This window comes from Poecilia reticulata, linkage group LG3 (assembly GCF_000633615.1).
Source record: "Poecilia reticulata strain Guanapo linkage group LG3, Guppy_female_1.0+MT, whole genome shotgun sequence".
NCBI lineage: Eukaryota > Metazoa > Chordata > Actinopteri > Cyprinodontiformes > Poeciliidae > Poecilia > Poecilia reticulata.
The window spans coordinates 25764366-25791370 of record NC_024333.1 but is presented as its reverse complement, the minus strand read 5'-3'; the positions used below and the strand labels follow the sequence as shown (position 1 = coordinate 25791370).

Genomic DNA, 27005 nt, shown 5'->3' with positions numbered 1-27005 from the left:
CCCACCTCCCTTCTGCCCCAGCTGGACCACAGCCTCCCCTCCAAGAACATAACTAAGTATTAGCAGAGGCTTTTAACCTCACTGACTCTGCTGAACTCCACGGGGAATGTAGGACCAAACAGAGGAGGAAAGCATCAACGACAAAAGGTTTTTCATTCTGTTTGAAAAAAATACCCAAAGAATCTGTTGGACCGTCGGGTGCTCTGGCATCTCGCAGYTCTCTGTTTTCAGCGCAGATTTACTGACTGATTTTCCCACAGCTACTTTAAGAAAACAATGTACAGCAATCTGCACCACCTCTGTCATGCAGTCCTGTTTCTGTGGGACCAGCATCCGCTYTGACTGGTGACACGAGGGGCCCACCGTGGCCCAGGGAAGCTTCATCAGGCAGGATGTTTTTAAGGATGACAAGATAAGGACATCATATAATTCTGTGAGGCCCCAAACCCCCGTGACCCTGTCAAACCTCAGCGGACTCAGCATTGTTTGCTAAACTGTTTCTGTTTTCCTCGTCCGCTTWGCTGTTTTTATCATCACATGGTGTACACAATTATTATTAATAGGATTATTTTTAATGTCTCTTACYCCYCCTCCCCCCCACACCCCTTTTCTCCAAAATGAAGGATGTACGAACATTGTATTCATTAGGCTTCGAGAGCTTGCGAGGGAGCGTTTCTTGGCAATGGCTGCAGCAACTCAGATGTCTGCAGGCTATGTGGCAAAAGCAATCTGACTGGCAATGAAATCGGAGCCAGAAAAAGTCCCATTGTTCGAGCAGAAATGGAAGAAAACCTCGACGTTTCCACATTGTTTATAGTCAAATGGGTTGTGCACATAAAAAAGAAAGCTGCTCTAAAATTTCTGCTTATTTGCTATAAAACAGACAGCACCATGAAAACATCTTTACCCCCCYTTTTTTTTTGTAAAATTTACTGCTTCACATAATTAAAGAGCTTTTAATATGAGAYAAAAATACCATGAGTAAATGCAAAATACAGTTTTTAAATGCAAAATACAGTTTTTAAATGATGATTTCATTYATTAGGAGTGAAAAGCAACCTAAAACAACCATGATTAACTACATTTTGGTTTTGTTTTACTAACTACATCCAGTCTGTGACTATAGTTAGACCTGTAGGATCAAGAAAACATGTCTAACAATATGAAGCAGGCTGAAAGAGTTTATAAAAGCAACACGTCACACCCTGATTAAAAGAACTTCAAGAACAAATGAGAAACAAAGTCATTCACATCTATCMCTCTGGGAAGGGCTACAAAGCCACTTCAAAGGCTTCTGTGACTCAAGCAAACCATGAAATTCATCCTGAGAAATCGAGTTCAATGGGAGAAATCTCAGGTGGAGCATTGAAGGGAGATGAAAATCAAGTGGAGTTACGTAGGAAGGCTAGGAAAGATTCAAATCAACATCCAAATYGTTGCAGGCCTCACTTGAATCAGTCAAAATGAGAATTTACKATTCAATGATAATAAAGAGCCTGGGTAAAAAAAGAARCAAAAACTGTTGGGRTAATTACCTGCTCACTCAAAACAAGRTTGTTTTTTTCCCTTAATTATACTAATAATAATTTTTAAAATTTATTTTTGCATTTAGCATCGTTATCTTTGTCTATTGTTAAAATTACTTTGCTGATCTGACGCATTTGAGTATGATAAAAAAAAATKTAAAAAGAGAATAAATCTGGAGGAATGTCTGCTCAAACTGTCTCCCGTTTAGCACAAGTTTTAGAGCTGACATTTAGTGTGTCTCGGAATCAGCGGGAGATGTACTTTAAATGCTTAATGTTTGTTTGCACTTGACGAAGTTTACCGCAGACCTGGCCGGTCCAACTCGTTCCGAGGAATCATTACAGCCCAGCAAACAACGCCAAGTCAAGCTGTTTTACGTTTAGGTGTATGTTGGGTTTAAAGTGCTGAAAAACACGGAGGAAAATTAGGCATCCAACAGAACAAACTGTGCCAGTTGTGTTGATTGTACGAGCATCAAGATGTTCTTTGAGCCGCGCTGCATTATTTAAAACCGTATGAAGGATGCAAACATTTGATCCTCCAAGTCCTGACAGTTCTGTTTGAATATTGTCACTTCTGAGTCCAGATTACTTCAGAGGTTGTTCACACATTACATATGGCAGAACCTAAAGTTGAACTGCTCTCCTAGCATCAATCTGTTGTTCACAAAGAGGCGAGTGGGCGGCATTTTAGTCGCTCCTTCTCTTCTTCTCTTGCTCTTACACTCAGCATGTCTTCGATCAAAGACAGAAGCAAGAAAGTTTTCACGCTTTTTATTTGTGCATAACTTAACTATGCTGTTTCTTCCATTCCAAAAGCCGGAGTTGAAACAAAAAAAAAAAGAAGAAAAAAAAAAGCAGCTTAACTCTGATCTTTGTTGGTACTGGCAGTTACTTGATTTAAACTGGGTTTGTTTCTTTAGTTTTTCATTAAACTTGGGTTCTGCAGTCTGAACAGGAGCAGAGGGTGGATGAAGTTTCTCACAAAGCAAACCGTCTTTGTTCTGATTTGCTCCTTTTGGATCCAGTTGCCTCAAAGGGAATGGTCAACCATGCTGTTTTTTCATGTGGAGAGAGGCATGTCGGGCTCYTTCTCTCTCTCGGAGCTCCCCCGGCCCCTTCCTGCCTCCCCGTTTGCAGAACGCCCTCCTACGCCGGACCACACCGCAACAAACCAAACAAACTGATGAGTCAAAACACGAGCAGGCTCACAACGTGCAAGGCAACTCGACTCTGCAGATGACCTCAACTTACTTTGGTTGTTTTTACCGCTGAAGGTAAAACCAATTCGTGCTTCAGTAATGTAAGACTTAAGGCATCTCGTGTTACCTTTTAGGAGCTGAAATTTGTGATTTTGAAAAAGAAAGATGCTTCCTTTTAGACATCTCGACACATTTGGAACGACTGGAAATTTTTCGAACACCTTCCCTGTTGTCGGCCATTTTCAGATGAAGCGCTCGTCAGTATTCACGTGGCTTTCGCCGCCCCTCCACGGCGGCTCAGTTTGTACAGTTACTGTGTATTGAATTGTCAGGACTCGTAGGCCTTATGGGACCTTCGTGTTTTTGAGAGATCTCAAAGCCACTTCACAGTAAAGAGTTAAAAGAAAAGTCAGAACATTACATTGTGTACATATGGATAAAAAAAAAATAAAAAACATTTCAAAGCATATAATAAGGTGCAAATGTATATTATTTAAAGTGTTTAAAACAATTAGACTGTGGTATTAAAGGGCATGTGTTCATTTACAGTGTCTCCATTTGACTTTTCTTGCATATTTGCGATAATAAAAGGATGTACTGTATAAATTAACTTTGTCTCAGTCACTCTTTTAGAAAGGTTGACGGTTTTATAACAGCTTCCAACATCTAGTACTGTTTACGACTACAGTATTTACATTTAGAACTTTGTGAAGTTACAACCACAAGCGTCAAAGTATATTTTTCATGGAAGACAAAGTAGATGACATTTTTTAGATATGTTGCAATTATGGCTGTAAAACCTTGAAGCTCTTTACTAGCTTACAAAATATAATTCTTCATTTTTCTTTTCAGAGCAACTCAAGTTCAGTCATATTGGATGGTGTCTGACCTCCAGTTTTCACAGATTTGCCAGATATTCATGTCTGAGCTTTGACTAGGCCAATCTAATACAGGGATATGCCTTTACAATGTAGCCCTGGATTCATGTTTATATTTTTGGTGAACCTTCGTCCCAGTCTCAGGTCTTCTGAAACGTCCAAGAGACTTCATTCGCCTTCCCATCGACGCTGATCAGCTTCACTTCCCGCTGCTAAAGAAAAGCATCTCCCTAGGATGATGCTGCCACTACCATGCCTCAAATAATGTGATCAGGATGATGTTCAGTATTAGTTTTCTTCATTGCATATTGCTTTGTTTATGGGTCACAAAGGGATTCTTCACACTTTAAATGGGACTTTTACAGATTTGAAGTAACTGTTTGGTTTCACTCTTCAATAAATGTTTTTGAGTGACTAACAGTAATTACGTTTAAAGATTCTCCTCCAGAAATAGCCATACTCTTTCGATTGCTACACAATTAGTTGAAAAATACTCTGTCAGATGTCTAAAACTGGGGACATTGCATTATAACCCTGCTGTGCTTTAAACTTCTCCATAACGTTCTCCAGACAAACATCTGAGATCTTCATAGAACATCTGCACTTACACTGAGCTTTAAATGAAACAAGAAGGGTCTATTTACTAATTAGGTAACGTCACCAAATCTTTTTTTTTTTTTTTTTTTTYTTTTGAGGTGGCAGCTTGAATGGTTCAGAATAAAAATGAACAGTTTTTAGTGGGGGGTTTTTTGTTCCATTTTCCTTCTACTTCACATTTTGTGTTGGTCTATCAGATAAAATACAATAAAGAAAATATCTGTGTGGTAAACTTTATGCGTTTACTTTGAGCAGATGGAACTTAATCCGATTTGCCAGCCAGAGCAAACGTACGAGTGTCTACTGCTCGTCTCTGTACAAGGCGAGGGATTTTCATGGTCCAGCACAGCAGAGAGGCAGAAAACAATAAGCTTTTCCAAGGTCTGAGGTAAATGGTCAATTATTCTTCTGCTTAATTAGCAACAGAAACCTGGGAGGGATTTTGATAGCTGGGCACCGATTTGGTATTTTCCTTGGAATTTTACAGTTTTGAAACTATATTTTTCAGAAAACTGAAAGTTCTCATATCACATGCTGCAGATTAAGGACAAGCAGAGAAATGCCCCATGGTGTGGTGACCTTTAGGGGAAATTTATTTTTGGAAATTTCTTTAAGTTAAAAAAGTGAGGAAGCAAATGGATTGTTTTCTACAAAAGTCCCAAAGCAAAGATTCACGATCAGCAATATAATGCACCTATGTTATGCCAACCTGTAGACATTTTATTACCAAGTATCTTTACTTCAAAAGTCTTTAAGCACAATCTTCATTGTGCTTTTTAAAGTTCCACTCTAATAGATTTAGACTGAGATTAAACATGATGTGGCAATTCACCAAGAGGCAGAGAAAAGTGTTACAAGTGTTTTGAAGCATGTTCCAGTTGTGCAATATTTTTTGAGAAGTTTTTATGTAAAAAAAAAAAAAAAAATGGGGACAGGCAAGTTGGGATTTGCAAAAGATACTGGAACAACAGAATGACTGTACAGAAAAGAGCTGGGAATAGTCTGGAAAACTCAAATAAATGAATTAAACTAAACAAAGTAAAAGAATAAACGACCCAGGAGCATTTATGCATACCTCACATTTCCCTCACCTTCCTGTTTTTAATGTAAAGAAGAATTTAGACAAAGTCAAGATCGCTCAGTTTAGTAAACAGCTTATTTATTCCTTTACAAAATAAGTACGAATACGAAAGTTTTGTTTTTCTCACACAAACAGGAAATTTTCCAGATATGTACAAGAGTTTACCAAAAATAACGTGGTTCTAATAAACATACAGTTTTGTAAACAATATTTACAAATCATCCTTGCAATGTAATGCTATTTCCAAGAGCTGTTTACATCAGAATTATTGTCTTCTTATTTTGGCTAAAAAGCTGTAGTAGTAGTAGTAGTTGTTGTAGTAGTAGAAATGTCCTCTTGTGAAGCCATCGGAAACAATAAAAATCATTGAATAAAAATGTAACCGAGCCAACCACAAATTGGAGGTGCTGTGCTTGTTTCTAAAATGTTTTGGACTTCAAATGTATGAGTTAAACATAAAAGCCAATCCTCCCAAAAAATAAAGCATATGGTGAAAACTGACAGAAACTAGCAATAGTGCTTACTATTTGCTATAATACAGCGACAACTTTGAGCTGTCAGGTAAAATAGATTTTAAAAAGTGCTGCTTAAATTTATGATGCACAACAATTGCTTCAAATATCCCCCTTACCCACATAGTTAAATAAATTTTCAATCTGGCAAGAAAAGCTGCATAGAGGCCAAGAAATCTAGTTAAATATATATAAAAAAAAACATACTGGACAATATTACATAATACAATTGGGATTGTTTAAGGATAAAAAAAAGGCAAATATTTAATATGGTATGTAAAACATTTTCTGTCACAGAGATCAGTCCAATGAAAACGAAAAACTAATCTGGAATCATAAAACTGCTTCCTTCTATTCTTTTCCACTTTACTTTAACTTTACAGCTGTTACTCATTTGGGTGAAAAATACAGAAAATACAAGTGAAAATACAAATATCCTGCCTTTACCATTCAGTCACTGCGAAAGCTCGGGTAAAAGGGACAGAACAGTTAAATATGTTTTCTAAACATTAGGTGACGTACAACACACGATAAGTCGGGAGACATGATAGAGGAATGTCTGCTTGCCTTCTGCTTACTTCACATTATAAGACGATACTGAACCCAGTCAGCCAGGCTGATTGAAGACTGTCTGGATTTGTTAAGTGGTCGTTGCAGGTAACTGCAGGAGGATGAGGAAACGGGGGGGGGGATTTGTCATGTAATGATACTCTGAAAGCACGTCCTTCTACAAAACATCAGCTTTTATAATATTCACACAGAAATCACTTTCTTTTCTTACAAAGCTTGTGATAAAAATATACATGCTGTAAAATAATTCAAAAAGAACTATTTACATATACAGCAAGGAAATGTAACAGAATGGTGTTACGGATGCATCTTAGTGGCTTCAAAAAGTGTTTTTAAATTCAATTCAGATCATGCATTAATATCAGTTCATTATACACTGGAATGTATTTCAAATATTTATGTTAATTTTGATGATTATGGCTTACAGCTAATAAAAACTGTATTTAAAACTCAGAAAATTTAAATATTACATTATTGTTATTATTAATGGACAAATAAAATAGCAGTTCCTAATTCAGAAATGTTACGCTAAGCTACAAGAAGTTCTTGCTACAGACGGCAGTTGTTCCCAGAGTGCTGCATTCAACAATATCAGTGGAAGGTTTAGTGGAAGAAAACATTGCAGAAGAAAAAAAAAAGTTGCACAAGAAACTGGTGTAGCTTTAAGTGGGTTGTGAAGCAAATCCACACTGCCAAATAAATAAATAAAATGGTTTAACAACCATGTTACTGCTGGCCAGCAATTTTGCAAAACTTAAATGTCTTAGGGGATCTGCAACCTCAATAATCCATAGAACTATTCTTGCCCTGAATTCAGCATAATGAAACTCATTTAACCTATAAATATAACAAGACCTTTTGAAAATGTAATTCCGTTTTTTTTAGAAATTAATACTATAGGGAATTTTTTTTTTATTTTTATAGAGCCACCATTTTATTTTTAGTTTTCTACAAGAGAAAAACATAAAACTTATGCAAAAGAGGATGGACGCTATTTCTTTTACAGAAAGTTATGCAAGTAAAGCACAGAATTACGAATCTAATGACCACAAAAATAGCTTAAAATTGCACTTTTGGTGCTTCTCTCCCATTCAGCTTCTCTAGGCTGGCAGCAGCAATTAGCAAACACCAGATGGAACTGCATGTTTTCTAAGTTCATCATGCAAACTACTTCTCAGTCCAATGCCACCAAGAACGGTTATAAACAGCATAATGGAGAAGCATTGCTGTGCTGAAGGCGAAGTATTGAAAAGAGCAGGAGCTTCTTAAAGAGACAGACACAAATATTAAAGTGTCAGACACATCTCTGATGCAAAGTTAAATTCGTCTTAAGTTATTTTTGACATAAACATCATTTTCATAACTACTGAAGGTAATATAGTTAYTTGATTGTGCTATAAAATGGCAAAATGTGTCCGGAGAACATATGAAACAGCCTCTTTAAAATACTTTTTCGTTGACATTATTCAACATTCGAATCATCTGTAAGCCATAATCGTCTAAATTAACAAAAAGAAATGCTTCAAATGTGTCACATTGTGTAAACTGAATCTACTGATTCTTTCAGAAGTAAACTAACAGTTCAAACACGTTTTGATTTATTAAGATGCATCAGTATTTGGAATCTGTTCTCTGGAGTAAAATGTCCATAAAGTCTCAACGTTTGAGCTCAGTTAGACTACATTCATTGACCCGCGTCAACAAATAGCTCACACAAAAAACTAGAGTCTGCATTGAGGTGTGATAGTAACAATCTGAGTCTGCAATTCCTACTTATATGGTTTTTGAAGGTWCTGATACCAGTGTGAACTAATAAAAAGCAACCGAGAACACATGGAATAGGTTTGGACATCCTTCATCTAACAAATCCAACACAAAGTACGTGACGTGGCCTTTAAATCGAAGGATCTAACTACACACTGTGAAGCTAAACGGAGAGCACAAGGAACAACAACATTTAGCTTTTTTTTTTTTACTAACCCTCTGTGTGTTAAAAGCTACGTCGAACATCACTACAGTACATATAGAGACACAGAGCAGAAATATTAGACCTGATCTGAAGGCACGTGGCTGGGAAGGAGGAGGTGGAGAAGGTGGAGGTTGAGGTGGGTGCTGAGCAGAGCAGAGGCTACTTGAGCAGTGCACGGTAAAGGAGGAGGGAGTGGGCAGTCTCTCTCTCTTGCTCCATGTAGAAAATCAAGTCCCTGAGGTTGACGCGGGTGATGCGCTGTCGAGTGTACTGGCGAGATGAGGTGGACGGGGCGGAGGAGCACGCTGGGGAGCCGGCCGTGCTGCTGGAGACCTGGAGACAAGAAGTTCTCCGGTGAGGAAGAGGAAGATGTACAGCGCCTCGCTTAACAACTCATGCCATTTGACCTTTTTCTCATTTTCCCACATTACCACCACAAAGTGAGACCTACAMAAGGGGAATGGTTGTAAGGTGGAGGGAGGTAATAGTACCAACTCTGAAACGTGTGCCCTTTAATCTGATACCCCAAAATGAAATCCAGTGCAATCAATTACCTTCAGATACACAAAGTAGAGGAAAATTGCAAACTACAGAGATATGGACATGTAACTATTGAAAATGTAACTGCTAAATTTATAGTCAATATGGCTCAACGTTTTTTTAGATCACAAGAATAAAAAATAAATAAAGTTACAGTCCAAGACTATATCTGCTTTTGGAGTAATGGATTCTTCTTGCTAATTGGCCATTCAGCCCATATTTCACTATTGTGATAAAGATAAAAGTAATCAGAGCTGTTTATTACTTTTCTTAGGTAACTGTATGGCTCTGACTGCATGACACAGCAATCATAGCCCCACAAACAGCTCTTTAGGACACCAGTAACACAAAAAAGTACGATTTTTATCACTAAAATGCATACATTGAAAACAATTGTGAAAATAATCCCCAAAACATCGACAGTTTTGTTGTCACAATAAATTAATTGGAATTTATTGTGACAACAATAAATGAAAAAGTTTTCATGATAAAAAAATTTATCAAAATAAATGACAAACAATACAATAAATGTCCACCCAGAGCGAGGACGCTGGTCTTTTAGCTTTCCTTCTAGGGTTGATACACACATTTAGCACCAAAACAGAATTATTTACTCATGGAAAGAGCTGTGCTAGACACGCCAGTAAATTCTCCTCAACATCTGTCTGTGCTGAGTTCAGTGAAACCGCAAAGAACCTAAAACTTCTGAAACAAAGCATCTTAAACAGAGGCAAGAAAAACGTCTGGCCATAATCCTGACAAACATTTCAAACCAACCGTCATACATGGGGGTGGAGGGCTGATGATTTGGTTAGCATGTTGGAGTCTTTGAGTCTCCTGAATCCCAAAGTAATCAAGAGTCAAAAATAGAACAATTTCTCTGACGGCTAAAGCTGGGCCACGACTGGATCACCAGCAGACAATTATCCCAAACAAGGCAGCGAATCAGCAACAGTCTGACCAGATTGAAGTGTTTCAACGGTCTAGTTAAAGGTCAGACATCAAACGACCTGAAAGGATGAGGTGGGAACTTTAGAAAGCTTTAAACACACGCATGCGCGCGCGCGCACACACACACACACACACACACACACACACACACACACACACACACACACACACACACACACAAACAAACTGAAGAAATGGTGTAAAGAACGTGGTCAAAATTTCCATTTCATCACCTTAGTCGGGTTTTTAAAATTGCTGACTTATGTTCAGACGAATTATCTGTACCTCACAGTTTTTGACATAAATCCAAACCACTTAAAACATTTCTTTTAGAGAACACAAGTTCTGTGACTACACTTTCTAGTTATTTGCTGGTACTGATATGAGTTCTTTATGAAAACTAAAAAACGTTACCAGTTGTGATGTTTGTCTCGAGGATCTTAAGAGACTATTCTGGTGAGACTTTCTCACCCGAGAGCAGGGCAGGGCGTTCAGAGGAATTCCTCCTTATTTTCAAGGAGGTCTTTGTTACTATGCAGGGGTTGAAGAAAAAACTATTTACATGGTCAAAACAAACCGTGCTAGGAATGAAGCAGTAGTTGTGTTTCCAATTGACGATATGACATCATCTTTGTTGAATGGCAAACACATTGACAGTATCAAGAGTTAAGAATGTTGCGGCCTCAAAGCGAGTATACACCTCCAATTAGAGAAATTAATCCCCTCTTGTAGAGCATGAATGGGATCAAAAGATGGCATAATAACATCCAGATATTCAGGTGCACACTGAAACCTTTTCTTCAAACAAAAAGGCTCAGAAAAATGTTTACAAAATACTGTCAATAACCAGGGAAACGGCAGGCACAGTCAAAAGACACCTTACCTTTATKCTGCCTGGAATACGAAAAGATTTGCAATATAAACAAACAGAGCTTCTGACAAGATAAAAACGCCTCATTCAGGCAGCAAAAGTTCACTTAAAGGAAAAACTATGGAAAAACAGAAGGAAGAAAGGGTGGAATGAAGGAAGGAATGACACAAGGATACAAGTTTTGAAAGTGCACACAACGAAAGACGGCAAGGGAAAGTAAAGCTAAAAGTAAGAAAAGACAAATTATGAGAAAAGACATGAGGACAAAAGGACAAAAATATGCTAATTTTAAAAGAAGAAAGGAAGAAAAGATACAAGACCCAAAGAAGAAGAAAGGAAAAATGAAAGGAAGGTGAGGCAGAAAGATGTAAAGAGGAAAGGAAAGAAAAACAAGATGCGGAAGGAAGGAAGGAAGGAAGGAAGGAAGGAAGGAAGGAAGGAAGGAAGGAAGGAAGGAAGGAAGGAAGGAAGGAAGGAAGGAAAACAACATCACGGGAAGAAAGGATGCAATAAAGGACATCAGAAAAGAAGAATAAATGTAAAACGAATGGATAAAATGCCAAAAGAAAGAAAGAAGAGCACAAGGAAGAAAGTAAAAACAAACTGAAGGATGGAAGCAAGGGAACAACATTTAGACAATGGAATAGGGAACAAAATCTGGAAATACAAATCTGAAAAAAAACTTGATTCAAATTCCAGACGTTTCTGGACCTGATTCTAGCTTGTAAGGACAAAAAAAMCCAAGGGGTTCTCCAAGTGAAGCATTTGTCTTCTTGCTCTGAGTAAAACAAGTTTGAATGTGAAAAGAAGTAGCCATAAAAAAGATGAAAGGCASAACCAGAGCAGGTAAAAATGTAGAAAACGCCTTTATCTTACATGGTCATTCAAATAAATTCAATATATTGTGTTGTGACAAAAGTGTGCTTTTCATCAGGGTCAGTCTCTGCTGAGCCACACACTGCTTTTCTGTGTTACCTTCACAAGCTGTCTGAACAAACAACCTATACTCTAGTCAGAAAGACACAAGAAAAAATKTTCATAAAGTTTATTCTGGTAAAGACATTTCATTCTTCACAAGCAATTCAAATACAGAAATTCTTGAAGGTTCAGCAGAAAAGTAGGACAGACACAACTGCTTCTTGTCGACATTAGCCACACACACACAAACACACACACACACACACACACACACACACACATTTCACATTTATGACCAATAATGCAAGAGTAATCTGACATGAGAACAGTTCTGACCAGACGTTCTGTCTAGATCAGGCTGCAAGATGAGCTAAAACGAGGTCTGCAAGAAAATTATGACATCATGCAATTTCTGCCCTTCGTGTTTATTTACGTCATGTGTTATTTTTCAATCTTTTGTTCTCGATTTTGTTAAAATAAATTTTATTAAACTTTTTTTTAAACTTTATTTTACAGTTTSAGTTTTGAAGAAACCCAGAACAATACAGTGGTCAGTGGTGATTTAATTAGAATTGAAAGGGAAAATAAAGTCATTTCACATAGCTTTTTWTCCTTTTTTTTTTCTCCCTGAYTTTCTTGGTTTGTTTTCACTGAAGTCAAAAGCTCTGTTGTAGGTCTTTGTATTTGAGCCAGAAAAAACATGAATAATGTAAAAATGAAAGTGTATAGAGAAGGTGAAACAGGTGAAGCGATGCATTTACATTGGGACAAAGCCAGCAAGTGCCCACTTGAACCCAGGCGGAGAGAAATAAGACAGACGTTTCAGTCAGGAACACCCTCTCCCAATTACGTTGATTGCAGCACTCTGTAAACACACTGTACACACCAGCTTTAATTGCAAACATACGATGGGTTTGAATCTACAGGAACCAAACCAAAACCCTCCAGCACCCGCCCTCTCATATGCTCGGTTGTGCGTACAATATGTATGACGATGCCGTGTCTCAGATTTCCCCTCGGTAAACTCTCTGACCCCTGGATATGACTTGACAAGTGAAGCTAGTCAGGCCACTGTTGCTGCCAACTTACTTTAGCAACATGTATCATCTTCTGCTGCTGGTCGAGGGGCACGTGGGTACAGCCAGCTCATTGTTGCCCCAGGCCACACCAGACCCCTTCACTCTGGGGAGCTACCCAGGCCTAATCAGGTCAATCATGGCTGACCACAAGTGAAAGATGGGCCTGCCTACTGCCATGCCAATTACTGCCAGTCAGGAGTCAGGCCGACGACAGGGTCAGGGATTGTTTCCAATCAAAGCCATCCATCCACCTGGACAGATGTGCAGAAGTAGCCACAGGCGGCCAGTCGGCGCTTCCACTGAAGTGGACGAAGGTAGGTAGTGCACTGCAGCTCCCAGAATGCCTCATTTCCCTCAGGAAAAAGGGCAGACTTTAGTGAGACACAGACGGAAAGGTCAGGGCTTGTCCAGGAATTCTCACGAAACGGCATAGTCACCCTTTCCTCCTGTCTTCATGTGTCCTCCACACAAAAAATAAATCAGTTCTTTTAAGGAGTTGGCCTAGTGTATCTATGGAGACCAGGTTTTTCACCGGTACATGTAAGGAATAATGTGGAGGAGGCACAGCGAATGGGCGGGGTAAACATCGAAGCTAAACAAAGCAGATGGCTGAGTGTCAGTTAAAAAGGAAAGTGAGACATCAACAACCACGCTCTTCTTGTCGCTAGCAATTACACACCAACCGTGTTTGAAATTCGGTGGAGAACAAAGCAGGCGGCCTTTGTAAGTTTCGCAATGGATGAAAAGGAAAGGCAAAGAGAAAAGAATATGCAGGAGAGCTGCATCACTGAGACAGCAGGGCAGAGCAAAAAGCAATGTCTCAAAATCAACTTGGCCAAGAAAGATCCATGAGGCAAAAAACAGCATCTGTCATTTTATCTGTGATGGCTGCTGCAAGGCAATATGTCATATGACATATCCGTCGTACAGAATGTGCAGGGATACTTCAATACATCTCTTCAGACGTTTGACTTGTTCACATGGGGGGACATGGAGAAAAAACACAGAGGATAGAACCTAAGGAGAGCRGAGCTTTTAAAGCCTGTTTGAATTAAGGCCTCGTAAATGTTTTTAGTYCTCAGCAACGTTGCGGTGGCATGCATACAAATTGTACCAATTAGACATGGGCTGGTATGAGACTCAGTATGAAAACCGTTAGTAGAAACACCATATTTCTTATGCATAGATGCAGAAATTCAGAGCAAATTTGTTGCTTAATTGTTTTTATTTAAAAGAGAAAATAGAAATTCGGCCCACTTTAGTTTCCACATCTTGACTGGTTTTGTTTGTCAATATAAAATCTGGGCTCGCTGCGAACAGCAACAGGTGGGGGAGGAGGTAGTGCTAAAGTGCTCTATGCTTTATACAGCCAGAAAAACCTTGATCACTTCAGCCCTGTGTCTGGCATCCTGTTAACAGAACTTTAAACCGTAGAAACAGTGTGAATGAAATTTTGTATGGTTTTAAAATAATGAGTTTTCATAGTATAAATTATTATAATACACCCATACAGGCCTATACCTAATACAGGTATAAAATACATATTCTTTACCGTTTTATCCATGTACAAAATAATTCAATAATCTGACTTTCACAAAATCAGAACAGGCAGATGAATAAATGTGCAGTGCAGTAAAATCTTCTGGATACTTTGCACAAGATTTAGTAATATCCTAACAACTCTGTAGTGTGGTAATTTTGGTGTTCTGAAAAAGTTGCCGATAAATAAGAAGAGAATTTAATTTTTTACAGAACTTTCACCAATAAATGTTGTGACTGGGATCAGATGATTTTAAATTGAACAGTCTTGACCATTTTTTCTCTACCAACGAAAGCATCGTCCTTAGAAATGAAGATGTAAGTTAAACCATTTTTAGTGTCCGAGTTTTTAAATTAAAGGAAGGACTGAAATGGAAGAAGCTATTTTAAAGCAAATTACATTTTCAATCACAATCAACAAATGTCTGCATTTGGTGCAAGAGAGCAAGACTCAGTAGGTAACAGGAAAGCTGAGCAAAGTTCATTTCAACATCAGTTATGAAAGATGCTGGACTTGTAAATGTTGGGATCCGTTTGAAAACCTCAGAGTTAAAGTCAGGGATCTAGATCCTCAAGAATGCACACACAAAGAAACACATTTTTGTAATGCTAGCTGCACTAATAGCTAAATTATAAGATGCTAAAGCTATTTTACAATATCAGTTTTTGTTTTAATTGAGAAAATGCAGGTTTTACTGCAACTGCTCTCTCACACAATGCCATATCTCCTTTGCACCWAATAAATACAGTCTATATTTTGAATGCCACTCTTACGTTTCCTTTTGTTAAAGATCCTAAAGAGGAGAATGAATAAGATATTGGTGTTGGTGGCTTAAAGCTTTATAAGCAAATATATAAACAAAATCCCATTTGATGTTATCAGAGGAACACTGATCATCTACGTTCAGCCTTGGAAAGGTTTAAATGCATTCAGACAGTTTATTTGTAATGTTTTCACCCATACTTGGATTTACTACCTTTACTTATGACTCCTTGTTTCCAGTAGTGAATTGGCAGCAGCTGTGCTTGCATGTGTCTCAATTTTCATTCACTCCGTTATTGTAAAGGGAAAAAAAGCAAAAGGGTTGGTGCGGAAGGGCAGCAGGAGAAGTGGGGCTTCTTGCTGATCTGCGGCTTTGAACCTTGAGTGGCACCTGTGCCTTGATGCTGAAGCCAATATTGGATTTGGCCCAGGTCACACCTCAGGGCGGTGGGTTAATGGCCCACTTTGCCAGGCACACAGAGCCGCTCGGCCCCCGTGCGGTCCAACCTGCTGCCTCAGCACTCCCCTCCTCACAGCAGAAGTTACTGATAGAGGCTGCGTGGTGAGAAAGTGTGTGCGCTCGCTGTTTGTGCCAGTATCTGACAACACACCAGCCAACATACTGCGTTAACTAAAACTGCGACGTGGGGAGAAGCCATTGCTCAGCATTCATATCTGTGGCTAAAGCCAGGCTCCATGTTTATGACGCTGTGCTACTTCACTCTCATCGCTTTGATGGTGAAAAATCTTCAGGCAAGGACATGTATTGCACAGACACAGATTACCAGCAAATAAAAAGTCACAAAGAATTCAATAATGGCAAATAACTCGGTCATTCTTGACTTATCCTGGCTGCGAATGTTGCCTTTAGCTTCCTTCTTTCACAAACCTGTGCGACTGACAAGCGGCGTGCGAGTTGTCTGACTGAAAGACAGATTTGCTGACTGACAATTTTATCAGAAGAAGTGGCTGATTGAGTGACTGGCTGGGAGCCTGACTGAGTGACTCATTTACTGACTCCCTGGTTGACTGAGATTGTGCCAAGAAGTAAAGCTTTCCCACATGTTCTCCTGCATGCTGCATTTCAATCGAGGAACGCTGCCTCGTCCCCTTCGCTGTGTTTACAGTGTGTAGCCCAGCCGTGGGAGTGCAACCCCACTCTCGGCCTAAAAACGCCTCTCCTACGGCCGCCATTAATCAGCAACAGAGACTTTTGCGCTCCTCTCTCCCTCTCCGGCTCTCTCGCCTCTCCCTTTTTTCCTCGCTCCTCTACGCCCACAGACATGCTGGATGAGGCCATTTTGAAAGAGTTAACAGATGTCGGCTGATTTGCCTCAGGCCTTCTGACATTGCCCGGGTGATGTATTTGATGTGGAGTTTATTCAGCTCTAATAAACGTATAAAGAATTAGAATAATAATTCACAGATGTACATACCCAGATTATACGCCGGAGCCTCTCTTTGAAGCAGACAAGGCCGACAAGATTWACTGAAACAAGCATGGGATGAAAAGGGCCTTGGTTCAGTCTTTCGATCTCCACTATAAATGCCCTGATCCAGGAGTTTTTGGTTCCATTTTGATAATTTAATATTGATATCTGCCGATACCAATGCTGTTGATCCAGAGCATTTTAAGGCAACAGTGGTCTCTCCATGTAATGTCTTGAGCGTAAACATTCCTTCAATGTGTCAAAGTCTTCCAACAAGCTGTCCCATTGAATCCACTGTTTTCTGTTGTTACTGTAACAATTCAACCAAACTCACCAATCTAAATGTTTGCACAAAACTCATATTATTGTTGTATTTTCTCATTTGAAACAGTAAATTATCTCAGACGAAGCTGAGTGAGTCCTCACTGTATCGACTGACTGCAGACTCTTGAAATATGCTTCATGCATATGTTTAAAGGGACGACGTTATGTATTTTCCAGGCACATAGAGCCATTTTATAGAATAATCAAGTAACTATGTTAGCTCCAGGTGTTATAGAAATGCTGCCTATATAGAACATAGATTAAAAGAAATKTGACTTTCCATGATAGCAGTATCTGACAGCTTGAAACTGGGCTTCTGTCTCTTTAAGATGCTTCKRCTCTTTCTGACACTCCACCTTCAGCCTGTCACCACAAYAATGTTTCTCYATGAYGCCGTTTACAACCGTTCCTAGCAGATTTTGAATAAGAAAAAAGACTGTATGATAAGCTGAGCAAACATACGGCTCCTCCAGGTGTTTGCTATTTGTTGCTGCCGTTAGTCTGGAGGARCTGAGTAGGAAAAGTGGAAGTTTGACTGGAGACTGAAGATCCAGGGATAAGGTTTGGGTGAATAGGCAGCACTTTATAAGAGAAAGCGTTTAGGGACTCCCGAATGTCTACCACGAAAGATTCAAGGATTTCTCAAACATACATGAATGAATGAATCAAAACGCTTTGGATATGTGTTTGATGGGGGAATAAAATTATAACATGATATGAAGCTCAAAAAGTTGATTTTGCATGATATTCCCCTTTAAACTTTTAGTAATCTGCTAAATGTAARACACTCATCTACTACACTATTCAAAATACKTATTTAAATAAATACAATGATTAAGATTATTATGTATATTTTACTGAAGTGTACAGCAATACWTTTGCATGAAGGTTAAACATTCAGAGCAAAATTAGTCAACTTGCAAAACATACCCATCAAGTTTGGATTGGTGGATTTAACAYCAGCCTAACCCTGATATCCAATCCAAGAATCATGTTAGTATCTGGCCCAATACCGATACAGAATTGAATCGGGGACACCACTAATTACTACATAGTTACCAGCACTTCTAACACCGAGGCGCTGTGTATCAGCACTATGACACAGGTGGCCTTTGTTCCTCACAAACCAAGCTTTCATGTCAAAAACCCTTAAGAAATCAGTGCCGATTTTTTTACTGCTTTCTCAAAAATGGAAGCAAGTAAAGCGCATTTGCTACATCTGTTTTTTCTTCTCTCAAACATGCTTTCGCTAATTTGTCTTTTTGTGATGGAAAGAAAAACAAATAAAGGGCACACAGAGGGAAATAAAAGAGGAACAAGAGTGAGGTCTGGCTTTCTGATCATTGCAAAAGGAAAAAAAATGGGGGAATTACTCTCAAAACAAACAACTTCCATTTGCTTCACAACTAAACAACAACAAATCTCAAAAATGGCCAGTTGTAGAGTATCTTAATACCCACATAAACCATAAAAACAGCTACACAGCTCCATGGCAATGCATAGCAACCGTGCAGAATTTCAGTCAAGGAGAAAGAAGGCAAAAAAACACCTTATTACTTCTAACTCCTGCAAGCCATTTTGGTCTCCAAAGGTTTTAGAGCGCCGCAGGCCATGTGTCTGCAGTGTTTCGGGAAATGACTTGCCTTCGCACGAACACTGCTATGTTCTGCAGCACTGCTGCCCCCAGCATCCCCGCTCAATTTCTGTTTAACCCCTTCCTGCCTTCCCTCACACTGACTCACTGCAACAGAGAGCTCACACCCAGCACAATRCTGTCACATTGTTTAGCCTCCACCAAACTAAGGCAAATCAGACCACATTTTAACACATTAACTCCACTTCTAATCTGGCCGCTTAAGCATGTGATGTCTGTTAACGAAGAAGGGTTCAGGAGAGGCGTAAGGTTACACGGGAAAGGAAAGGATGAAGAAAAAAGAAAGCTCCTGCCTCATTCCACTTGATCTACTACAACGTGCGACATAGTTTGCACACTTGAGTGTGTATCAACGGTGGATTAAATCTGCAAACTCGTTGACACAACACATAATTAAAACATCTTGCTCGAGGTTAGGAATTTTCTAATTAGTAGTGTACTGACAAAGCTGCAATTCCATCGCCCTGAGTTTCAAAGTCCACAGGTTACTGCCAAGATGAAAGCCGGCCCTGGAGCGCAATTCTGCAGGGCTGCTCATACAATTCCTCAGAAGACAGTCACAGGGTCACCGAGCTAAACAGCACGCTGCACCCGGAACCTTGCTTCCAAACAAAGAAACTTCAAACTTTCCTGCCTGGAAACACAATCTCGCTTTTGTTTCGCCACTCTTTTTCTTTTCAACCGGAGAGAAACAAAAGCCTGTGTAAAAGAAATCCATAGGAGGAAACGAAGACGTTGTGTTTAATCTGTTTAATTAAAATATACTGAACAGGGATAGCTAACCGACTTGTTATAARTACTACAAAGGCTTTACAGTCACAGTCTATGAATAACTGTTTTATCTSTTGAGTTTTGTCATGTTTTGGGGTTTTAAGTTATCTCYTTATTCTTTCCATGTTGGTGTGTTACGGGTMTRTGTCGGTTCTCTGATTTCCCATTGTACATCCAAAGTGCAAGGAGTTGGGACAACTTTCTGCTTTTCTTTAACTGGTTTGCAACCTTGCTCTCCTATGCTCTAAATTTATTTTTTCTCTGATAGATCCTCTTCAAAKTTTTTAATCTTGGATTGGCTTCACAGCATCTGCAGGATTCCTGCTGTGCAGACTKTTTTTGTTTTTTAAAGCCTGAATTCAGATCTTTCACACCACTTTAAGTTATCAAATTATCAAAATAATTTWTGTTACTGTAAAGTTTATATGCAGGTCCATCTATGGAGCACTTTCAAGATGACAATGAGACAACAGACCCAACAATCCAGCAGACGAACTGAATGCTGCAAGTACAGAGACAAACATCTCAGTAGGGATATAATTTCTGTATTATTAACACATCTGAATTGAAAACCTGCTATTAAAACAATACACAGGCAGAACTACGCTGTTAAATACTATTTATTTTTTACATTCATGTATTAATAAATATTTGCTATTTGCATGAAGACCATAATCCAGTAAACAACCAGAGAAAGGCTTTACTAAATGTTTCTTTGTGCTTCCACAGCAAGGATACGAGAAGCTGAGAAACCTCTCAGTTTGCCTGATAACCTGGTCAACTAACACAGGCCAAGTATCTTTGACTACATAAAGTATCAGAAGTAGAACTTTTGCAACATTAAATATTCAAGGCGTTTCATATATAAAATGAACCCAATTAGAGTTAAAATAGGAGAAGTGTAATGAGTCTCTAGTCAGAATGCTTGTCTTCAGAACTACTCACTAATGAGCCTATGTTGGTTTTCCGCACTTTACTTTCAGTGGTGTGGCACTGTCATTTCAGCTGGTTTTTAATTTTTAATTCAAGTTGAATGAGAGGGCGGTGACTGAGTTAATAATCAAGGCAACGGGGTGTTTTGCAGCCGATGGATAGCTGGGAGAAGTTGCCAAATGAGCCTCGTGGTCCACTCTTTGATGTCTTTGCGAAACGCTTGCAAGTAGGAACAACCAGTTAACAAAAAGCCTATCAGTTCAGAGTGGTATTGAGCATAAATGACCACAATGAGGAGAATGCTTCCCGCAAATGGCCTAATTAGRGAGAATAGTAGGCTGGCAAAGTGGTATGACACTGAGATTGTGCGTAGTAGCACACACTAAACTTGAGAATGAGATAAAGCATCAAAAGACAGGATGGATCCCTCCGCTCTGCAGATGTGTGCTCCGTTCTGAGCTGTCACTCTTCGCATGAACCCTCCTATGAGCAGTGACACATTTCACTTAACAACAAAAAGAACGCACCAAGGGCCCACAGCAGACACCCCAGTAAAAGGATTAGAGAGCACGTTAACGGCGAGGGATCACACTATGCACCRGCCCTTGATCTCAAATTGATGCTAATGGGGCCCATTTTGACATCTTTTAGCCATCCCAGACTCAGTTCCAGTGCCGCTGACATTGGTCCCAGTGCACCCAGTGCAACGCCTGCAAACTACATGCTGCAGAAAAATGGCTGTTCCAATTAAGATCCAAGCTCTTTTGGGGAAGAGGGTAGAGTTTCATGTTTTATAAAAATGCCCCAGAAAGACAAAACAGAGTAACTCTGAGAGCTACTGTGACCCCCAGTGTCATTCTTTTTATCACACTTAAAACAAATGATTTTAACAATCTGAGCATTTATAAAAGTAATGCAAATTTAATATAAATGACCTACTTGTCCAATACTTTTCTTTGCAAGCAGAGAGAGTGGTACATTTTGTAGTTCAATGACACTGAAATAGTTTTAGGGTTTTACAAGATTAGGAAAACGTGCATTTATGTTCTGTTTAATAGCATGATGATGATGAGTCAAGTTAAGTCAAGTGAAGTTCAATTGTGGAGCACATTTCAGCAAAAAGACAGTTCAAAGTGCTTTATATCATAAAKATATAATACAGTAACCATTTATGATGCAAATTCACAACAATAATCAAGCAAATATGCATCAAATATATTATGTTTCAGTTATCAGGAATCAAAGACAACTCTAAACAGGTGGATTTTTGGCCTTGATTTAAAACGGTACTTCCCAAATAATGGGGARCGTGAAGCAGATCTTTATAATTGTCTTTAATCACTTTAACTAATAACCAAACCTCCGGTCACTAGGTGGCAGCAGTGTTCAAACTAATCATCAGGCTGCCTGTGCAAGCCAGTAGAAGTAGCTACACAGCACTGTTGTAAACGGAGCAGAGGGGAAAAGAAACAAAACCAAACAAAACAAAAATAATAAAAACGGAGCKAAGGATACAAGGCTGGATGTTTTGAAATATATCTACCGTCATAGAGGAGAGATGGAGAAGTTTGACAGTGAAAAGAAAAAAGCTTTGTGATATGTAACGTGACCCACTCAGCGAGTCTGGTTAAATAAAAAGTTGTTCAAGCAATCGTTTCAAGGTCCTGGGGCTGAAAATGTGCTTCTGATGTGCTAAAACATTCAGCACTTACTCATTTGTTAAACCAGTACCAACTATAACCTYAMAAGTCCCTCAGTATTCCGCAATTTAGTGCAGTATGGTGAAAAGTTAGAAAATGACGACTTTGTTCTCGTCCARCTTTACTCGTATTTAAAACCCAAATCAAAAACTCAGAGCCCTTATCATAAGCCAGTAACTGTAGCTCACAGAAAAAGGACAGGAAGTAGATAAAACATATATTTTTATTGTTAATGCAAGCTGTTATGCACTTTTCAATTCTTCTCGTCTGACAAGCTGGGATATAAGCAATATTGCTGCAAATTTTTCAACAATAAATGTTAACTATATACCTTGTGAAAAACTACACCGAAGAAGCTGATAAGTAACCAGTGCTTATAGTTGTAAAAAGTTTTACTATTTTAAGTCTAAAAATGCAAATCCCCAGTGAATTATTTGCACTTTTTCAAACTGGGTAGTCTTGATTAAATGTTAGTGATTCACTCAATAAACTGATTTGGGAAATTATTTTGAGGCTTAGAACARTAAAACAGCAGTTTAAGGTCATATGATGCTGGAGCCAGTGGTTTGTACAATAATTTATTAAATATGAACAGATTTGCAATAGTATTTAAATTCTGGGGAGGGAAGCTTGGGGGGGGTGTAGGGGTGAAAAAAAAATTATGATCCCTAGGGGGGGCATGACAGGAAATTATTGAGAAACACTGATTTAAAGGAACGTTRTGTTTCAGCATCTTTGCAGTTTTGTTCCAGATTTGTGATGCAAAAAAGCTGAATTTTGCTTCTCCGTGTTTGGTTCTGGGAATGCGGAGCAGACCCGAACCAGAAGATGAACAACAACAGATCTTCGTAGTGCTAAGCCGTTCAGTGATTTATAAACTAACAACTGTATTTTTAAAGCAGCTTCAGAAGCTGCTGCCCCCGCAACCCGACCCCGGATAAGCGGAAGAAAATGGATGGATGGATGGATGGACGGATGTATTTTTAAAGTCTATTCTCTGAGCTACAAGGAAGCTGGTGTAAGGACATGATAATAGGGGTGATGTGCTTCATCTTCCTGGTTTTAGTCAGAACGTGAGCAGCAGTGTTCTGGATCAACTGCAGCTGTCTGATTTTTTTAGGCAGACCTGTGAAGACACTGTTGCGGTAATCAATGTGACTAAAGATAAACACATGGATGAGCTATTCCCGATTTTACTGGAACAATAGTCCTTTAAAGCTAGAAACAACAGGAGAKGGCAGAGATGGTAACTGTCTTCATGTGTCTCTTAAGGTTCAGGTCTGAGTCCATCACTACATTTTGGGCTGCATGCTGACTCTTGATCATTTCTACTGAGGTCCAAAAATGATAACTTCAGTTTTGTTTCTGTTCAGCTGGAGAAAGTTATGGAAAATTATTACCCACATTTCCCCTTCTTAGCTTCGTTTTCCATGATCAAGATTACCCCACCACTTTCCATGACCCAGACACACTGAGTCCATCCAACTGGTAAAATTTACTGTTTGCATGCAGAGCGTTAATGCATGTCTCACTTAAGAATTTAATWWAAAAAAAAYGTTTTTTTTCAGTAATTCAATACAAAGTTATGCTATGAACAGATTAAGAACAGCCAGAAAAAGCCATTGCTGGAGAAGAGGGCTGTTAAAACTATTCTATCCAAAAATAAAACTATTCAGTGGAACTTGAGTGGCAGAGAAATGGTTGGTTGAAAAAATGCAGAAGCCATAGGGAGAGCCAAAGCTTTGAATTTTGAGGATTGGTCAGCAAATCACATTCAACAATGGAGGAGATTGAAAAGGCATGGATATTGGCTGGAGTCAGTGCTTCAAGAGCCCACATTGCTTTTTACAAGCCACTCCTGAACCAGAGAAACACAAGCATCTTACCTGCCTACGGATAAAAGAACAAAAGGGTTGTTTCTCAGTGGTCCAAAGCCCTCGTTTCAGATTAAAGTAATTTTTAATCTGTTAATCAAAGTTCCGGTTTCTGACGGATGAGTGAGGAACAGAATTKAAGTCATTCAAGGTCCAGTGTGAACGTCTTCGTGTACACACTGATATTGCAGTGATGACAGCCATTCTATATATATAATGCAGCTCTTTATATTTCATTAATAAGAAATCCAGTTGATTGTGGTGGTGAAATGGGAGACTGTATTGTGAGATTTGTTCCCATTGTGAGTTTCCTGAAGGCTTCATTCCTCCCATCAGATTCTCCTTCCACAGGCCCACAAGGCTTCCTTCCTACCTGCAGAGCATTTCGGCAACCTGATTTAATATTTCGCATACAACAGCATCCTTTTTCAGCAGCTGTGTCTGTGTGTGTATAGCGCTTATCTACATATTGACTCGGTTTAAATCCACACCCTTGTCTGCCATAATAATTACACATCTCATAAAAGAAGGTGCTGAATGCTTCCTCCACCTGAGGYGGGCAGCCGCAGGAGTTGCCCACCGGCGCCCTGCAAACAGGCTGCGGGCGCTGCCTGGTATCCAAACAGCTCCAGCATTCACATAGAGCCATTACCTTCCACTGTGTAATGGCGTCTTTCTATTAGGTTTCAGCTGAAGAGAAAATGGCAACACAACAGCGACTAAATGTGTTACTCTCTAGCTGAGGAACAAGGCATTCGGAATAAGTCGAACATGTGATAAAGGGTGCTGAAGCTTGTTTGATGGGGAGAAACACATAATGTAATACTCTGGGCAATCCAGTGGTGCCTCCAAGGGAGGGCCAGGGGGGGCCATGCCCCCTCCCCTYGAAAAGTGTTGAACACCCCTCCAGAGAACCATGTTCAATTGATACAAAGACATTCAATCAAGACATATATTATATATATATATATATATATGAATCAATGAATAAATTAATACATTATATATAGAAAGATTTTTTCTTAGTTGTGCCACTCATACATTACATTTTTACTAGGCTGGTCTGCCCACCCCAATGAAAATACGATCTGCTMAACCCAAATTGACAGGCAAGTAGTAAGTAGTAAGAGGCCACATCCAGCTAGGCACAACTTCCCCAAAGTTCTGTCACTGGAGTCTGTTCATTAGTCTGACAATTACATAATTTATGCAGTCTAAAAAATACATGTGATCATGAATCAAAATCAGAATGAGAGGTTAGGTAACGCCGCATACCAGTYGGCACAAACACCAGTGGAGCATTTGATACAGCTAAAAATATTTGCCTTTATCTGTTCGTTCATATCTGATGATATTCAAGCGTCTGAATTCTGCTGAGATTATTTGTCAAAAACGCCTGAATTTTACAGCTAATTGGCCTCCCTAATTAGCACAGGATGTCTAATTCCCATTGCAGTCAGTGTGCTAAATGGTAAAGCTTTAGCGAGCGGATGCCACTCCTTCCAGTTGTAGAAGAAAGGCTCTCTGTGCAAGCCGAGCTACCACTGTACATTACACACTCAATGATCGATTCTAAATCTTAATTAGGGAAAGGACAAACAAGCAAAGAGGCTTAATGAACTGTGTACCTTGTCAAACAGCTGGATGATTATATTTATTGAAATATATGTTAAATTTAATGATCTGGGCAATTAGCTGCATACCCCCTGTGTAATCTCTGAGGGACAGAAAGGGGCCAGGGAGGCAAGCACGGGGGCCACAGACCTAATGGAAAGCAGCTGACAAATATTTGTCATCCCCAGAGTGCTGAAAAATGCATCAGATGATGTTGCGTTTCAAAATCAAGATGTCAGAGCGGTAATAATCCCTGGTGTGCTTCAGTCTCATGCAGCCAGTGTAACACAGCTCTTTTCTGCTYTCCCTCTGCTTGGCTGGGACCTCATTTTATTTAACGATCTGAGGTATTCTACAAAAACAATACAGAAACATAACAAAAGATTTCTAAAAGTGGGCTCAGTCGTCATTATCAGTGTCCCTTTTTCATGGCCATCCATTCCTAACTTTTTTTTTTTTCTAAATTGGTCAAATGGAAAGCGAGGGGGGAAAAAAATTAAGCTGAGCCGAAAAGTGCGACTTGGATTTAATATTTTATAATTGCCAAGGGACATTCTAAGATCAATGAATTTTTGCCCGGGACGCACATCAGAAAGAGATGTACTTCAGTCTTTTTAGGGAACATTGGTCTATTTAATTCCAGTGTCTGATGCATGAGAAATATGCCTTCCTTGGCCTCCTTCTTCTTCCCTGGGCGCTGCTGCAGGCAGACATTACCACTTTTAATGGGCCGCCATGAGAAGAGGCAAGTCAGCCAATAACCCATCCTCACTAATGGATCGCTTTGTTTGTTCTTTTTCATTGTTTTTTTCTGTAAAGCTAATTTTAGATGCTCTGTTTTCCTGTTAGAAGACAAAATCAGGGTATTGTTTTACAATATTTTGACAGAAACAAAGGAATAGTAATGAATAATTTTCAGAAAAAGGAGCAAAATACTAATTTACACAAGCCTCTTCATCTGTGATCTGTATCCGGCTGGTCAGATGTTTGGATGTGTACAACTCACTTACAATAAATTTGTCACGCGTTTTCTAAAAATGCTGCATTACTGCATAACATGAAACCTGAATAACCATAAAGTGATAACTTTGAAGACACCTGCTCCATCTTCACCACTGAGTCAGCCCCTTAACTGCTTGTTTGTTATACGACCCCCTGGGAAGTTGAATGCACATCAATCTGCCATGCCGCTACACTGATGAGTGGGAGTCGGCAGACGTTCAATATCTGTAGCGGAGCTAGCATGAAATAAAAGTAGTGCAACATGCAGCTAATTTCTGAGAATTTTCTCAAAGTCCTTTGCAAGGACAGCTTTTTGCTGGATATACAAGGATCTCTTCATTAAAACACTAAAAATTGCTTTAAAAAAAAAGTTATGGTGAAGACTGATAAGCTGAAAAACATAACAAATCAAGAGTTTAGAGAAGAGGAGCTACTCTTTATGTTATGACCTTTTATTTTTTTATTCCATATTACCCTTGATCCTCCATCATTGGCACTTCACCCCCTTTACAGATGAAAGATCTTTGCCAGGTGTTTATTTCTTTCTCCATTTATAAATCCAGACAGACAATGAAGGATGAATAAAGTATAAAGCTTAAAAAAACAAAAACATGTTTAATATAAGAAGTTTCTTGAATAAGCTGTAACAGAAAAAAAACCCTCCAGTCTCTCTAGGGCACCTCTGTGTAACCTTTAGCGGTTCCATG

General features: G+C 39.2%; 1 protein-coding gene across 1 annotated transcript in view; it reads right to left on the bottom strand.

The window, feature by feature from the left end:
- Window positions 1-5341: 5341 nt before the first annotated feature.
- Window positions 5342-27005, bottom strand: part of LOC103462632 (transcription initiation factor TFIID subunit 4) — a 94938-nt gene continuing 73274 nt past the window's right edge. Inside the window, exon 14 of the mRNA XM_008405533.2 lies at window positions 5342-8668. Within this exon, the coding sequence (XP_008403755.1) occupies window positions 8495-8668 (174 nt within the window). The 3' untranslated portion in view covers window positions 5342-8494. The remainder of the gene's footprint in view (window positions 8669-27005) is intronic.